This window comes from Crinia signifera, chromosome 9, assembly GCF_055691185.1.
Source record: "Crinia signifera chromosome 9, ASM5569118v1, whole genome shotgun sequence".
In the NCBI taxonomy this organism is placed as follows: Eukaryota; Metazoa; Chordata; class Amphibia; order Anura; family Myobatrachidae; genus Crinia; species Crinia signifera.
In genome coordinates, this window is record NC_139225.1 from 4253341 (window position 1) to 4271628 (window position 18288).

The window sequence follows — 18288 nt, forward strand, 5'->3', positions numbered from 1 at the left end:
TGCTGCCACAGGGTTACAGGTAAATACGTCTATAAGTGTCCTGTCCCTGGCGATAAGCTGTATATGCAGCTGTATAGGCTCACACAGTCTGCCTGGGCGGGTCACCCACGGGAACTATGGCCATAGCTACAGGTGTTCATGCATATATAAGGGTGTGAGGAAGGCCCCTCTCTTTGAGATTGGATCTGGAAATGACTCACTGGGTAGCTCTTGGCTTGGCATTTGCCGGCCTCCTGGCAGCTGCCCATGCGGCAACGGTAAGAGAAATGGTTGCAGGCGTGGGTTGCAGATTTTATAAAGCTTTTAAAAACAAATAGTGGTGCTGTTACCGTAGCGACCAATCCAATTTTTAGCTATTATTTCTCTTTGGCATTCTAGAAAACGATTTACAAAATCTGACTGGTTGCTATAGGCAACACCAACAACTGTCTTTTCTTAGAAGCTTCGATACATTTACCCTAAACTTCCTTTTGTAAATGATATAAGTATCAGGGGAGTTTGGGGCCGCATTAAAATATAAATGATCTATGCATTGACGCCATATTATTTCAGAAGGTGAAAGGAATTTGGATAGATACAGATTCACCTTCTGTTTTATTTTATCATTATTATGATCTATACAATGTTCTGTGTATGGATAATTAATAATTCGCCCATAGACTTCAATGGAAGCAGCTTCATCATTGCTTGGAGTAAGTTGTCCATCAGATCTGGTTATTGCCTGATATGTAAATCAGTGGGATGGCCAACATAATGACGCAGCAGCATTGGCGCCTTCACGACGAACCTGAGATGACATGAATCTGACGGCTGTTAACCTATGGATGTACCACAAATGGTAGGCTTGTGCGTTGTGCAGAATGGACCTGCTATGGGCACCTGGTCTATCCTCCTTGGCATAGAGAGCAACGTCAGCAGCCATCGGAAGGAATGTGATGGTGGCAACCTTTGCAATACTGGCATGGAATGGCTAATGGATCAGAAACATTGATGGTTGCCAACCACCCGTCTATGGTGGCCATTCTTACCTGGGATGTGGTTGGCATGATTTGATGATGAGTGGATTACCGAAAGAGAAAGAATATTGGTTGTCTTCTCTCCATCTTCTATCCCTGCCATGCTCTCACTCAATGTGTGATGCCCAGGAAGGACTGACGACAGCAGCTGGCGGCGAGCGTGTGGATTGACAGTATCTAGGTCGACAGTCAATAGATCAACCACTATTGGTCAACAGGCAATAGGTCGACACATGCAGAAGCTCAACATGGTCTAGGGCGACATGGACACAAAGTTGACAAAAGCAAAATGTCCACATGTAAATGGTCGACACAGGCGATGTTGACACGTTTTTCACAGTTTTACTGTCGATGTCAACATCATATTAGTGTCCCGTGTCCCCGTGGATGGATCGCTGCGCTCCCCATGCTTTGGCACGATGCCTCGCTGTACTCGGTTCACTATTATATACTCTCGCTATGCCCACTGGGATCGGGAAAAAATCATGATAAGCTCATGTCAACCTTTTTCTGTGTTGACCATTGGCGTGTCAACATTTTCCTAGTGTGGACCTTTTGTCAGTGTTGCCCTAGACCATGTTGACGGTTTTCATGTGTCGAACTATTGCCCGTTTACCAAAAGCGATCAATATATTTACTGGATTCCGGTGGCGTAGTTGGGAGAAGCATGGTAGTGGCACAACGGTTCTCCAATGCCAACTACAGTATAGGTGAGAACCTCTGCGGGAGGCTGGAGACGAGGTCGGTTAGAGGCCAGAAGAACGTCCTCTGCCATCTATAAGATTGTGTCACCTGTAGCAACAGTTGCCCATAGCAACCCATCAGCGTCTATCCATGTATAGTTAAAGGCAACTTCTCCACCTTTCCTTCTTGGACACTGGGGTAAATTTACAAAGATGTGAGTTCTATTAAAGATGGGATATTTGTAGGGATGCCAATCCCGGGGCATTTTTTTCAATCCCGGAATTCGGGCAACAGCCCTCATACAATTGAACTCCCATTTTAGTAAATTTACCCCTTTGATTCTTTCCCTTATGCTCATCATGGGAAGTACAATTTGTGGGTTCTAGGTTCCTTGTAGTGTACGGACATATACAAGCCGATGCTATAGAAATAACCAGTAATGTATAGTAATATAAGTATGTTGGGATTTGATATTGCCAGAATATGTCGGCCAACAATCATCGTAACCTTTCTCTTACAGCTGGGAGTAGTGTATACGGAAGGGGGATTTGTGCAGGGATATAAAAAGCAAATCGGAATCCTTTCTCCAAGTTACATTGATATTTTCAAGGGAATTCCTTTTGCTTCTGCTCCTCGTGTCCTGGAAAAGGCAGAACGGCATCCCGGATGGTCAGGTAATACCCCTTTCACATCGCAGTTTTAACACGGCATATTGCCTATTTTTAACTGCTTTAAAACGGTACCAGCTGCAATATGAAAGCTCCACAATCAATTCACCGGTTACAAAATAACGGTATTTTGAAACGTGTTAAAAGCAGGATCCTACACATTCTGTGCCGTTTTCCCTGCAGTCTGAACAGCTCAGAAACGGTATTTGCTACAAATGATAACCACACATTATCCCCGCCCACAAGCAGGAAAAAAACATTTAAAATGACATTGTATGGCTTTCTATGGGTGAAACGGGCTGAATCAAAATGGTATTGAAACTTGCAATATAACTTTACAACATGCAATATGAAAGGGGTTTAACTGGCTTTTGACCCATTTAAAAAAACGTTTACAAAAACGGGTTGCAAGCAGGTTTTTGCAATGTGAAACCAGCTTACGTCTCTCAAGAGCTGCGGTACCCTACAGAGTCTGTCCAGAAAGTAAAAAGACTAAGCGCCTTATTCTAGTTCACTCTTTCTGACAAAATCCTTCTTAGATGGACAAAACCATGTGCACTGCAGGGGGGCAGATGTAACATGTGCAGAGAGAATTAGATTTGGGTGAGGTATTTTGTTTCTGTGCAGGGTAAATACTGGCTGCTTTATTTTTACACTACAATATAGATCTCACTTTGACGTAAAACCCCATCCAAATCTAATTATCTCTGCACAAGTTACATCTGCCCCACCTGCAGTGCACATGGTTTTGTCCATCTAAGAAGGATTTTGTCAGAGAGAGTGAACTAGAATAAGGCCCTAAGAGCCTGATTCAGGTAGGTTTGGTGAGCTGCGAACATTGCAACTTACCGAGCGCCTGAGATACCGCTGGTGGAACGCTCTCGTGATTCCCTTCAGTAAAATGCAAGGGGGGTGTGTAACGAAAACACATCCCCGTGCACGCCTCCGCTGCAGGAGAAATCATCCACTGGCCACTGACTGATTTCTTCTGCCTTCGCATACAGAAGTCAGTGTAAAGTTTTAGTTGTTTGTGAGCGCCCTTACTTCCAGATACAGTACATAGGATTAATAATCTTTACAGTATGATCCTTGAGCACAGATACATAGTTACCAGTCTGTCTGCCAAGCTTGGTGTGCCTCCTGGAAGGCATTAACCGGAATGTCCTTGAGTGCCCTTGTCTATGTTCTGAAAACGGTGTCCTTTCAGGCCGCATATGATCCGGGGGAACAAAAAGAAGTAGGCCGTAGAAATTCCTTGTGGACCAGACCCTTTGAGTCGAAAAAGTCAATGAACATGATTTTAGCATTTGATTTGCTCATTCAACCTACCTAAGGCGAGGTGACGTTGGTGCACTGCACTTTGTCTTTTGGTCTTCAGATTGCACAGGAAGATCCAATTTTTGTCACTTGTTGGGTGAAATTTAATGAGATGAGGGATTCAGAAAGTGAGAGATTTGGTAAGAAATCTCCAGTTTATTTAAAGCGGCAATCATTTCTCTCACTTTCTGAATCTCTCATTCTATTAAATGTATCACCAATTGGGCACACACCTTTCACATTGCCAATTCATTTGTCACAATCTCTTGCACATAAGTTTTTGGAAGTCCCAACCTTTCTGCTACCATTCATTCAACACTCAAAGGACAATCAGGGTTGAAAACATCACGCAGTTTGTCCACATTTTGTTCATGCGCCTGTCCTGCGTGGCTTTGAAAAAATCAGTCTCATTACTTTCCGGACCGACCCTGTAAATAGACTGGTAAAACCTTGGATAACTTTTCCCATTGGCTTTAGCAAACTAACTCATCAATATAAACTAAGATCTGCAGGTGTAAGACCGGAAGGGTAAGTTATGATTAAAGGTTGAGATACAGTAGCTCTATGGCGGTAGGGACTATGGCACTGACTAAGTGAAATTGTGGGCTGGGGACTGGGCAAACCTATAGCTTACCATGGGTCTACACAGTCCCACCACACCAAAGCTGTACCCAGCATTTACTTTTGCCAAGGCTATGCTCTCAGCCTTTAGGCAGGGCACCCATCAGAACTATGTGCATCCCGCCGATCATCTGGACCATGCATCGTGCATGAGCATTTACATGACGCAGGGGATAGTGCCGCAATATGGGCTGCCATGCTGCATCTGCCAGCATGACATTATAAATGTAATCTTCTGGTTGGCTGTGAAGCAACCAATCAAGTCTCCTCTCTGCTATGCCTTTAAAAAAAAACTTTATTAGCAATGTAACAAAACATAAAAACGCACAGTACTGTTGTTGTAATAAGAATTTAAAAGACAAAAATGATTCTAAGACTATTCCATTCCTCTGCATCTTTTTGTCATTAAATAATACTTTTCTCTAGGTACCCTGAAGGCAACTGACTTTAAGGAACGTTGTCTGCAAGCCACCTTAACGCAGACTGATACCCGTGGAGAAGTTGATTGCCTAAACTTGAATATCTGGGTTCCTCAACCTGGCAAATCCGGTCAGTAGTTTGCAGGAATTGTTTCGGTTTGGTCATTTTTCACTGGATTCCGACGCATCAGGCTGAGAAATCGGGTGAAAAGTGGCCAAACCGTGTGTGTTTGAAATCCAATTTGTGGTCCCATGCACATCGGATCGTAAGTGGAGATTGGACCTACTGTTCATCCGACCGCCGATTCGGACAGCCTCCTGGCAGCGGGGAATGGGAATGCATACAATATGTCTTATGCAAAAGGGCCACATACGATATATCGTATTGTGACCCTGCCGTCGGGAAAGCTCCCAGGCGGTTCAAGGGGCATCGTAGCCAACTTCTACCCTCTAAGAAGTCACATATAGTATGGGGCCTTAAGAGCTACAAATGGGGGTGGGGTGTTTTGGGTTAAGGCAGTAAAGGGTAGATAATGAGAGTTAAACTGAATGGGGAAGGGGGTATGTCTGGGGTTCGGGGGGAGGATTGGTTAGGGATAGGTATCAGAAAGAGTGTAGAGTTAGGAGGTAAGTGGGAAGGGGGTACAGCTACAGTTAGGCTGCAAGGGATGGTCAGAGTTAGGCTGCGGTGGGGGGTGGGGTATGGTTAGGTTGCAGGTGCGGAGGGATCGGGGGTAGGGGGAGAGAGTTTGAGGTGTAGGGTGGCAGGGTATGAGTATCAGGAATTTGCGCACCGGAATTCCGATGTCGGTTTTGTGACCGCAGGCATCCGAAAACCATCCTTTGAGCTTTGAGTTTTATTTTTGTTATTATCATCTAGGACAATATATACCTCCCGATTTGTGCAGTACATTCCTATTTCAGAAACGCCCCCACGCAACCTGGTCTCGCCCCATACTAGACATGACCACTCCCTTTTTTTGCGCACTGTCTACTGTTTACAGATTTACACTGGCACATATTTGGGAGTTAAGACAATGGGTATATCTATAGCCTTATTAAACCAATAGTAGCCTCTATTACTAATCCTGGCGTTACAGCGTGAACTTCAGATAAGTAATAACAGAATGGAATAGGATGTTCATTATATATATCTGTCTGAACGACTCTTCTCCTGCTTGTAGTCTCCACAAACCTGCCAGTCATGGTATGGATCTACGGAGGAGCCTATTTATTTGGTGGAGCTCAAGGAGCCAATTTCTTGGACAATTATCTGTATGATGGACAGGAGCTGGCTCTTCGTGGCAACGTCATTGTGGTGACCTTCAACTATAGACTGGGACCACTGGGATTCCTCAGCACTGGAGATGCCAACCTCCCTGGTAAGACTTACCGTCTACATCCGCCGATCTACCGTCTACAGAATGAAGGAATACTGATACAGAGACCTCTGTTTGTCATCACGGCGGAATGGGGAAAGACAGGACGGACAGCCTGAAGCTTAGAGGAACAGTTCATACTTCATACACAGGGACATTGGAATGAATACTACAGCAAGTGTCAGGAGAAATCATTTGCATTCTGTACATAGCTATTTTAGCTTTTTGATCTCTTTTCGGAAGCTATATAGTTTTTGTTATGTAGAACAGCGGTTCCCAACCATTTTTCTCTCCTGCACCCCTTGATTAGGCTTTTCTTTTATGAGTACCCCCCTCCCAATATGAAATATCCACAGTACTTATAAGTGAAGTAAGTGAGTGGTATGCGTGTCCTTATATGTGTCCTTATATTAAGGAGTAGCCACAGGTGTAGTGTGCGGTCAGGAATCGGGCCCCTCTGTGTCTGACCGCTGGCTGTGTACTGTCTCAGAGGTTCCTGCTAACACCTGTAGGATTAATGCCGCTGCTTCCTCCACCCGTGTCTGCGCGGGGCAGATGATTGCTGATGTCTGAGGGTAGTGCGCGCAGCGGGTAGCTCTTAAGGGATTTCTGGTTGGGCAAAAGCACGAGGAGATGCTGGTGACGCTGCAGACAGAACAGGAAATAAATAAATGAGAGGGAGAGAGAGAGAGGACAGGCTGCTGCTGCCCCTTCCCCTCACCCCAGCGCAGCACATGGCACTGGGCAGCATGTGCTGAGCTGGGGAGAGAGGCTGTACAGCGGCGGCAGCCTATCATCCCTCTGCCCACAGGCTCTCTGCAAAGGGGGAGTGGGACCCGAGCCGGCTCAGGTAAAAAGTAAAAGTCAGTGTAAATTGATTTTTATTTCCATCGGAGTCGGCCGAAGAAGGGGCAGGTTCTGATGTCATATAACCTCAGCCTGGCAGGCATCCACCCAACTGTGTTCCCAGGGGAAAGCTCAGCTTTTAATAGGGATACCCATAAAACTGGGCGTTCCCCTGTAAATGCGTATAATTTCTCATTCGCGAATACGCTGGGGACAGAATGATATTTAATCACCCCCGTAATGTTGTGATTTGCCCATAACAACCAATCTGCTAATTCCGATCATTTTATACAATTGTATAAAGCCTGGTAAATGCAGCCTGCGGCCATGCGGGATCAGTTAGCCCGTAGCAAACTAGTAAGTAAGATAATGTAGTAAAATAGGAGCAAGGCCTGTGATTGGTCAGTGAGGACTCTCCGTATCAGTGATAAGGGGACTTCAGTTGGAATACTCTTCTTGGATCATAGAAAACCATTTGTAACAATGGGGTTATTTTGGTTCACTCTTTCTGACAAATTCCTTCTTAGATGGACAAAACCATGTGCACTGCAGGTGGGGCATATATATTGCAGTGTAAAAACAAAGCAGTCTGTATTTACCCTGCACAGAAACAAAATTAATCACCCAAATCTAATTCTCTCTGCACATTTTACATCTGCCCCACCTGCAGTGCACATGGTTTTGTCCATCTAAGAAGGATTTTGTCAGAAAGAGTGAACTAGAATAAGGCCCAATGTATCAGTGCATACAATGTTGTCTTTGATTAAGTATAACCTTTAAATAATAACAATTTTTCCTATTAGGAAACTACGGCCTGTGGGATCAGCATATGGCCATCGGATGGGTGAAGAGGAACATTGCTGCTTTTGGAGGAAACCCAGACAATATCACCATTTTTGGGGAATCTGCTGGGGCTGCCAGTGTCTCATTGCAGGTAATGTGACCACAACTGTAATGTAAATGGACACTGCGCAGGCTCCACCACTGGCTACACTTGAGCTTTGCCAACCCAAAGTGCAGAGCTACACCGCAGAGTGCTTGGTATGAAGTCATTTATCCGATGCCCTTCTCACTAAGCTCATTCCATCGGCTGGTGTAGACTGTCGCTCCTCCTTATTTTGCCACCATCTGTTTCGGCAAGTGAATGCAGCTTGGGCCTAATTCATGTATGGAATTACACGACCGTAAGAAAGTGGCTGTGCAATTCTGTTCAATTCAAATGCAGCAGGATGTGTCTGAGGAGATAGACACCCCCCCCCCCCCCCCTGTTTGCATTTGTGAGGTCCTAGTTCTGTATCTCAGGATGCAGTCTCGGATCCCCATAGTGACCATAGGATCTGGACACCCAGGACCAGAAAGTCTGCGTCTGACGTTGCAGAGCCAGGACTATCTTGGCTTATCTATTGATGATTGACCATGATGGTACCATTAATGGGTAACCTCAATGGTGTGAAACCATCTGCAAGGGAACCATCATTGGTCATCCCTGCTTTTCAATACAGTAGGTTGTGGGCCAATAAGAGTCTGGGGGCGGAGATTTGCAAAAGTGTCAGCGGAGGCGGGGCTAAGTGTGTCTCCTGGCACTTTGTAATTTTTTTTTACATAGTTCCGCATTATCAGTGGTATGAAACCATCTGGTTCTCCCACATCGATGGCAAAAATACTCTGCATTGAGTATAGACCATCAATGAGTTTGAATCATCGATGGTCGATGGCCATCCCTACTTACCTTTAAAGCGGGGGTGCTGGGTGCTGTTCACAGCCATCGTATTTATATGTGAACCATCGGATTTGCATTCAAATATGAACTAGGCCCCTTATCAAAAATCCAGATGTTATGGTAAATTAGCGGTGACATCCCCAAGGAAGATTTATCCACCTCGCCAATTCTGTGCTTCAGAGATGAGACCGACAATGTTGTTTGTTGTTGTTGCTCTGGGATACAACACAAAGCTTTCCATTGGATAAAGGCACAGCCACATTGAAAACCATCAATTCTGCTTGATGTGTGTTGTGAACAATGACACGGGTGATAAGTGAAAATCATTTGATGGTCGCAGGAAAGTTAACCCTTTCTCACCCTCTTTTGCAGACACTTTCTCCCTATAATGTTGGCGTGTTCAAACGTGCCATCAGCCAAAGTGGTGTTGCGCTGTCCCCATGGGCTATCCAGGAGGATCCTCTCTTCTGGGCCAAAGAGGTAAGAGACTCAATTACATACCCTCCAAATGGACCTTTTTGGCAGGTCCAGTACCCATTTTTTTATTGTCTGTAACTTTTTTGGGGTCTCCAAATGGCCATTGTAAGTATAGGAAAGGGGGCATGGCCACATCCCTTTACACATGTCCATGCCCCCTTTCCGAATTTGTACCGGTTTTTCCTCTTTAGATGTTTGATTCAGACCTGATTGCACAGCTGCGAATTCACACAGCAGCCAATAATCGGTACACTGCACATGTATACGGCCCGTGCTACGCATGCGCGAGGCCATCCTGCGACTTAGAATAGAATAGAATAGAATAGAATTCCTTTATTCGTCTCACAATGGAGAAATTTACAATTGTTACAGCAAGGTTCAAGTACAGATAAGGGTGAAAATAGCAAATAAGGGTGAAAATAGACTTTTTCTATATGTCCTCGATTCACAGGAAGTCGGCATCTGGAGGTGCTAAGAAAAACGCAGGTGCGCCCTGGAAAACACCGGGAGTTTCCGGGAAAATGCTAGGCGTCCCTGAGCGTTTTAGGGGAGGGTGTGTGACGTCAGCTCCAGGACGGATAGACCTTTTTCCATTGCTCCGCCGAGTCCAGGGCTAAGTGGCGCCTGCGTTGACTGGTGCCCAGTGTAAAAATAATTTGATGCTGAGCCTGTTACGATGAGTTTTGGACATATGTGCATGGATGTGTAGCCGTACCCATCCGTTAGCACAGCGATTACATTAATTCGGAAGGCGGGACTCTAGCAGGGCGTGGCTTAACTGAACACGGCCGCGAGGTCAGGTCTGCAGTAGGAGCCCTATTGTAAATGTGTAATAACTTATGTTTTGTTTTTAATAGATTGGGAGAAACGTTGGCTGCCCTGTAGATGACACTGCCACCCTCGCCAACTGCTTACGGATTACAGACCCCCGTGCCCTCACCCTGGCCTACAAACTGGATCTGTCAAACCTTAAATGTAAGATTTACTATGGAGAAGCCAGATCTTCTTACAAAACACAAATAGCAGGGAAAAATGGGTGTGGTCTCAGTGGGAAGGGGCGTGGTAAATCAAAATCCTGGCATTTGAAATTTGTGTCATGTTTGCTTTTGCAGCCTTCTATATATGTCACTTACATCAGTAATCTTGCATTTCCAAGTCCCAGAATACCCATGCTGGGACTTGTAGCTCTACCGTAGCTTGTGAGCCACCTGTGGAACAATAATTATATCTGGTGAAGTGGGTTCTGTAAGGAAGAAATATTATCAGCCATCAATCATTAATAAAGGCACCATGTATGTACAGCTTTGGTATATAGATAATATCCCTCAATCTTCATTAATAAAGGCGCCATGTATGTACAGCTTTGGTATATAGATGATATCACGCAATAACACTTTTACTTATGGCATTATTGAAGGTATGTAAGTACCATGGCCCCGTAACTATAACCAAATTCCTTTTCTTCCTGTACCCCAGACCCCGTGGTGCACTACCTGGCTTTCTCCCCAGTTGTAGATGGTGATTTCATCCCGGATGACCCCGTTAATTTGTTCCACAATGCAGCCGATGTAGATTACCTACATGGAATCAACAACATGGACGGACATATGTTCGCAGGGGTAGATCTCGCCGTCATCAATGAACCTCTGAAGAAAATTTCTGCGTAAGTGTTATCCCACATCCTGCAGTGGCGTATCCATGGGTGGGCAAGTAGGGACCAATAATACCAGGAGTGCAATACTAGCCTCCTCAGCCAGACTCCAGCCTGCCTTTCCCTGATTCCCTGTATAGACCCCGGATCCAGCAGCAGCACGACCCAGTAAGTTACATTAGATGCATCGGGCCACCCCATAGATCTGAGCGATCATATTAAATCATTTCTATATTGACCAGTGATTAGGTGGTATTGGGGGGCAGTTATTAGGTTTGGGGTGTTGGAGAGTCAGTTGGCAGGCCGGTGACACTATTTTTATTGAGGCAACAGGGATTATCATCAGGTTTGGGGGGGGGGGGGGGATTATTCTGGGACACTCTATTAAAGAATAGTGGGATCATCAGGTCTGGTATGGCGGTCTATGGCATGATTTTTAAGAGGCATTAGGGGGTAATTAAGTCTATCCTCATGCAGTAGTCCCCCTCTTTGGCCGGCCTAGGTAAATAGGATAGGTATATATAAATACACGCACCCATACACTATATATACATACATTTATATGCTAGTATAAGCTGACTAGTATTGTAGTTGAAGTGACTATCCAGTTGGTTGCAGTGCTGAGGTACAGAAACTGGTGCAGGATCTAACGCTGCCTAAAGGATCGTCGGGAATGGGCTTGGCTTACGATCTGTACACATCAAACTGGGGGCCCAATCCTGAACAGGAGCTCATGAAGAGGACCGTTGTTGACGCAGAGACAGATTACATCTTCCTGGTACCCACCCAAGAGGCGCTGGCTCGTCATTACCTGCACGCCAGGTAAGTGATGGAAATGGAATGTTACACTTCCATACAACAGAACAAAACAAACAACACCTAGAGGTGACTAAGCCATGAACATAATGACGTCTTTATTGCCTCATGTACAGGAGCGGAAGTACCTACAGCTACCTGTTCTCTCACCCATCCCGTATGCCCTTATACCCAAGCTGGGTGGGTGCTGACCACGCAGATGACCTACAGTTTATCTTTGGAAAGCCATTTGTAAACACGCTGGCATACAGACCCCAGGACAGAGACGTGTCTGGGGCAATGATTGCTTACTGGACCAACTTCGCAGCAACTGGGTGAGTAGAATTTAACGGTTACAATAAATTTAGGAACCTGTAGGTGTAATCAATCATGCTGCAGACTAGGCACTTGCCTGCGAGGCGGAAACTATGGATGGGATGGGATGGGGGGGGGAGGGGGACCATGAAGCCTTAGATCTGCCTTTCCCAACTGTAGTCCTCAGTGCATGTTTTCTAGATCTCCTTGTTGGAGCACAGGTGTATTCATTACGGTCGGACACATTATAGTTTTCATTATTTCGCTTGTGATTTTGGGCAGGATGCATCGTTGCTTATTGGCTCCGTATGCATGAACATTTCAGCAAAGGACCGTTGTCCTCGGCATTGTGGGGATTTCTGGGTTTAATGACCTGGGAGTCCATCTGCGCATGGGTTCTATGTGACCCAGGCAGAGGGTGCCAGGCAATGCGCAAAAAAGGCCTATAGGCTTCTACTGTGTAACACTATCCAAAGATGTCACTGGCCACTCCCAGGTCCACGCTTTGTGCATATACAAGAAGCGGTCAAGAATTTCGGAGCTTTAGACCAGTGGCGCGTTTTTCAGGTCACCTGGCAGGTGCACAGGTGCACTCATTATTCAGTGACACATTTTAAAAGATCCACAGGTGGAGCTAATAACTTCATTTTCTGTGTGGAGACCTGAAAACCGTGAACTGTTGGGAGTTTCTTGAGGACCGAGGTTGAGAAACACTGCTTTAGACCAGTGGTTTTTAAACTCTGTCTTCAGGACCCCACACAGTTCACAGTTTTCCAGGTCACCCGACAAGGTGCACTCATTACTGACTGACACATTCTAAAAGATGGAGATAATTATTTCACTTGATGCTGTCAGGAGACCTGCAAACATGCCCTGTGTGGGGTCCCGAGGACCGACTTTAGACCTTTGACTGAAGCACAGGTTCTCAAACACCAAGGAATGAGAGAAAGAAGTTTTAGATTCTGAGGATACTGGTGGAAAAATACTTCACGGAAGGGGTAGCGGATAAGTGGAAGCCTCCCTTTAGATATGCATAAGACTATTCTTACAAAGACCTAAAGATGAAATAGGGTTGAGTTTATCAAAAGGCTAAAAAGGGGCAGATTACGAACAAGTATAGGTTGTGATGACAATCCTGCATTGCCAAGACATCAGAACTGTACTGAACATCTTCTACTTGTAACGTTATCCGTTTTATCGCACAGTGATCCCAACAAGGGCCCATCCAAGGTGCCAGCTGCTTGGCTTCCCTACGACACTCTGTATGGACAATACCTGGAAATCAATAATGATCTGTCCTACAAGTCCATGAAGCAGGGACTGCGTTCACCTTACGTACGCTTTTGGGCCCACACTTACCGCAATCTGCCCAACTTGTAAACAATTTTCCAACCAATAAAGAGAAGTGATGACCGTATAAGTTGTTGTTGTTGTTTTTTGTGTGAGTGCACTTGTTGTCTACATATAATGGGGGCAGCCATCTTGTGAAATGGGAGTTGGCGATATCATGGCATACAATCTGTGTGCACATACACTGGACGGAGCCATTTTCTATAATGGGTGTGACAACATTGTAACACAACACATGTACACACACACTCAAAGCAGCCAGTTTGTGTATTGGACGCTAGTGACTTTTAAGGGATACACTGCTTGTGAACACACACTGGAAGCAGCCATTTTGTAATGTGAGCTAGTGCAATGCTGGTGAAGCAGCCATTTTGTAATGTGAGCTAGAGCAAGGCTGGGGAAGCAGCCATTTTGTAATGTGAGCTAGAGCAAGGCTGGGGAAGCAGCCATTTTGTAATGTGAGCTAGTGCAAGGCTGGGGAAGCAGCCATTTTGTGCACTAGGTGTCAGTTTGACTACGTTTTATTATTTTTTAATACACCACAATTTCTCTTACCCAATCATAATGACTCTAGTCACCTAAGAACAGACAAATGATAAATAGGTGTAAGCCAGAGACGTGTTATATAACAGAAGAGACCATAATATCAGTTTTGGAGTGTTGAAATTTATTGCAAAGACTAGTTTACATTGCTTGTGTACACAGAGCACTTTTTGAACAGTCTCCTTCATTAATCCGTTACAAAATACATGACATACAGACACAGGGTAAACAAGTGTAAACATATGCACCTCACCGGTGCAGTCGCACAGACACACAATCACGCACTCACACACACACAAAGGCCAAAAGAAGATTGCACTTAAAAAAGAAAAAAATGAAGGAGAGTCAGAGATGAGTTGTGTCACTTCAGATATCTGTGTTTGAATAGCCATATTCGCTTGTAGAATTCTATTTTTGTCATGTACAACCAAATTGTAACACTAGGGGGAATGAGCGAGCAAGATTGAATGCTTATAATGCAAACTCCTTTAAGAGGTTTAAGACTATTGTCCTATTTCTGAAAAGGGGCACACAGCTGAAACCATTGCACCTGACAAAAGGGTACAAAAATAAATGCAAATAACCTTAAATCACAACTCCCAGAACGCACAGGCTTGGGTTGTACTACTTACCCCTCTGTTGAACTTATTGGCACTTGTGAGAAAGGAGATACAGTCGTCTCCATGTTATGGCAGGAAGTATTTTGTATAACTCTGTGTAAACGTTATCACTCACCCTAGTTCCTATTCACACAGACCAGGCCACTAAGAAGTCAGTCAGAGAATCCAAAGATTAAGGCGCAGGAAGTTACAGAGAGCACTGCATTCTGGGAGTTGTAGTTTTGTAATGTACAGTTTATTATAGAGAGGTCAGCCATTTTGAATGTCAGGTGGCAAACATCTTCAGAGAAATAAATGAAATGTGGCGCAGTCTAACGGAAACAGGAATAATCTCAGTCAAAAATGCAACTAAGGGACAATTTTGTGGCACGTCAGCAAGTTAGGTCACTTCAAAATGGCGGAATAGCATTTCCTAGGCAGGGGAAGTCACTAAAATAACATTTTGGGCTAGAAATCTACTAAATCCTATCAATGGTGTCCTTAGTTCTCGATAAACCATCAGACTTTTTGGAACATTAGACTCTAGGATTATTTATTTATTAACAGTGAACTGCTATAATAGTTTCCAAGCAGGGTTACTGCAGTTAGGACTTTTTTTGAGGACTGACTAGATGTTGGCATCAATCATGCCGTCATATCTTTTGACTATAGCCTATAAATATAAAAAAAAGTTCAGCTTGCCTCTCTGCTTCCTGGGATGCAGTATATGGAGGTTTATAAAACCCAACAACTTTGCAAAGACAGGCTATTTATTGAAGACTGTAAATCTCAGTAAAACAAAACAGCGTAGTCTTCAGTACTATGGTTGTCATCGGCCATTTCATCACGCAACACCGCTCCAGAGACAAGGGGTTCATAACTCCAGCATCATCAAACACACAGAAGCCATAGACCTCCACTAATGGCTTATAAGGTTCAGTAAGGTAATGGAGTCTAATAGCAATCACGTACTGTACGAGCTCCTCTCCTTGTCTTGGCAACGGCTTTTGTTAAAGAGGCCGTTACAAGAAAACAAGTCGTAACTTGAAATCCTCACCACAAAACTTCATATAGGACTATCTAGTGCTAAACCATAAGCAAATGGACTTTGGGTGCCATCTTGGATTTAAGGTATACAAAACATGGCTTCCAAAAACTCAGTAAGTTACCTCATATATGAGCCTATTTTTTCCCAGAAAACCCTGAATACTGATCTTCAATGTGGAAATGTGACCCAAACACAAACGATACAAACAGCACTTAGGTCGTGAAGGAATGTATACACAGGAGCCAGTCTGAAAGGAAGATTTATCATCAGAGGGCTCATTTGCTAGTAAAGCACTCGCATTGTACAGCAATAAGGATCTTTTGTGTGTGTGTATATATCAATGAAAGCCATAAGCCTCTTTTGTAAACAATTTCTCTTTTTGGCGACCATTTTTTTTTTTTAAAGAACGTCATCACTGCTGAAATGATCCAATGAGAATTAGCCACAATCTGGTTGAAAAACTCATCAAAACTCTCACGACCCCCCCCCAACCCCTTCCTTATCCCCCCCAAATAAAGAAAAACTCCTTCAATGTTATAAACTGCTTGAAATGTATTAAAAGGTATTTTGCCCCACTCTGTCAAAAGAATAGATTAAAGTGTCATTAAGAGGTTAAAGGTTAATGAGAAGGCGGAGGGAGGCGGTGGTCTCTGTGTTTACACAATATTTACAATGAGTAAAAGGCATCAAAGCGTTAAACAAATATGTAAATAATGACAGTAATAAATGTAATATAATTCTAGCATCTATTTACAACCAATAAATATTTATAAAAGGAAAAAAAACATATTTTTACAAAATAAAAATTACAAAAAAAAAAAAAACTTTCCACAGTTCTGACCAACTTCACAGCCACTGCCGTGTAGGACAAAAAAAAGGGTTTAAAATGGTACTTTGGCCCCAAATTATATATATTTATATATTCATTTATATCTTCTTGCCAGAAAGGCCTGAATACGGGTATGTTGGTGAATATTTACAGAAGGAAATGACTGCACATTTACAATGCAACTTATTTGACCCTGTAATTGCCAGCAGGGGGGGTTGGAACAATTGTTCAAATTTCAAATTTTGTGGTTCTGAGACAGAATAACTGAGCGTCGTATGGTTTTTCTGGTATAGATCTTGCTGCTGTTGGATCTTTGGTGTAGTTTGAAATGCTGTATCGGTTAAGGGGGGTCGGGAACTAGATCACTTTGTAATATCCCACCTCTGACACCAATTTTTTTTTTTTTATCTGGCAAACATGGCCTGGTTTACTGAACTCAGTGGCGAAAAGGGTCCCATTGTAGGAACCTGTTCTTGTTTATAGGTTAAAACATTTTGTCTTTTTCTTTTCAAAAAGTGCTTTTTTCTTTTGTAGAAAACCCAATGAATAATGGAATTCACTGGGAGGCTGAGTATTTACATTAACATCCCTTTAAGGGGAAAATGGCTAGTGGCGGGCGTGTATGCCTTTCACAGCCTTACTAATCTGCACTGGTTCTCATCACAGGAGCAGATTATTCAGTTCTGAATGCGTCAACACACAACCCAACTGGGCAACTCCGATTTGTCCACATCCTATTTAATACTGGATCTCTTGGAATGGCACAGGCTGGTTGCCATTATTCTTCACAGTCGTCTTCCAAAGAACCTTCTTTTCAACCCCCTTCTTCTCTTGAAGGCACCTAAGGTGTGGAGGCGGATTCTGGTCCTGATGGTATTTGGGAACGGGTTGGGGCGGCATCTGAACTGGTCTCACCTTGGCCAGTCCCTCTCACTTTCCTCACAGTTTAGGAGATCAAGAAAAGTGAAGGTTGGAGAGCATGGAAGGGGGGGACATCCGGCCCTTGCCCCATGATACTGCACATTTCTCATCTTCTGGGAAAAGAGGAGACGTGTTATCCTTTGGGTCCCCTCCGTAGTCCTGGCTGGGGTACAGTGAGCTAGACCAGGGTGTTAGAAGATGCCTTTCGCTATCTTCAGTCCCTTCTGCTTCATGCGCGGCAATGTAGAGCTGGATCCATGCTTTATTTTTACCCCTTTGGAAAAGCCACGCCTCTTCAGTACAAAGTCATAATTGGCTCCCGAGTTCATGGCATAAAAAACGTTGGCATTATCCGGGATCTTTAGTTCTGTGGAAGGAAGAGGACACGGATTATATATTTGCTGTATTAAGATGTTCGCTACAACACTGCATTATTGTGAATATTGGTATAGACCAGGGATGTGGAACCTTCGGCCCTCCAACTGTTGTGGAACTACACATCCCAGCATGCATTGTTACAATTTTGCTATGCGGTCATGCTAAAACTGTTGCAGGGCATGCTGGGATGTGTAGTTCAACAACAGTTGGAGGGCCGAAGGTTCCCCATCCCTGGTTTAGACTATAAGATAAATGACTCTACTGTGCTCGGTTGCTTTCGGGAGCCTGAAACTAGTGATGTGACAAACAGCGACTGGGAAGTGGACAAACCAGTCTCGTACTCTGTACATTCCTGGGCAGCACATATCTTACTACAGAGCAGAATTGCAGAAATGCCATTACCTCTTTCCTCGGATATGATCTGAACGAGCTCGTAGTCTTCCACCCGCTCCCCATCGAGATTGTGTTTGGCCATAGCCTTGCGGATCACGATGGGCGTTTTGTCCTGACTCGTTACCTGCAGATAAGAGAAAGTGTGAGAAAACGTCTGGGGGGTGATGTGGGGGCGGGGATTAGCTGTTGCTACGGCCATTTTTCTCATTGAAAGGGTCGCACTTGAAATAGGAGGAAATGAAACAAACCATCTTATGAGGACCAGCAGTGGTGTTGCCCATAGCACTGGGAGTTCTATTTCAGATGGGCTGTTGCTATG

The 18288-nt window shown here is 44.3% G+C and overlaps 2 protein-coding genes across 12 annotated transcripts in view; one reads left to right on the plus strand and one right to left on the minus strand.

Annotated features, from left to right (window-relative positions):
- Window positions 1–191: 191 nt before the first annotated feature.
- On the plus strand, window positions 192–13288 carry LOC146036479 (bile salt-activated lipase-like). Its single transcript, XM_083160470.1, has 11 exons — window positions 192–257; window positions 2221–2374; window positions 4733–4855; window positions 5910–6107; window positions 7754–7884; window positions 9043–9150; window positions 10005–10122; window positions 10624–10810; window positions 11417–11620; window positions 11731–11928; window positions 13114–13288. The coding sequence occupies exons 1-11, from the start codon at window positions 192–194 to the stop codon at window positions 13286–13288; spliced, it is 1662 nt and encodes a 553-aa protein (XP_083016596.1).
- Window positions 13289–13904: 616 nt separating this feature from the next.
- Window positions 13905–18288, minus strand: part of RALGDS (ral guanine nucleotide dissociation stimulator) — a 125458-nt gene continuing 121074 nt past the window's right edge. For all 11 annotated transcript variants that reach the window (XM_083160945.1, XM_083160948.1, XM_083160943.1 and 8 more), the window contains exons 17-18: window positions 17979–18093; window positions 13905–17565 (exon numbers count right to left, since the gene is read on the minus strand). In XM_083160945.1, coding sequence (XP_083017071.1) covers window positions 17390–17565; window positions 17979–18093 — 291 coding nt within the window. In that variant the 3' untranslated portion in view covers window positions 13905–17389. The remainder of the gene's footprint in view (window positions 17566–17978; window positions 18094–18288) is intronic.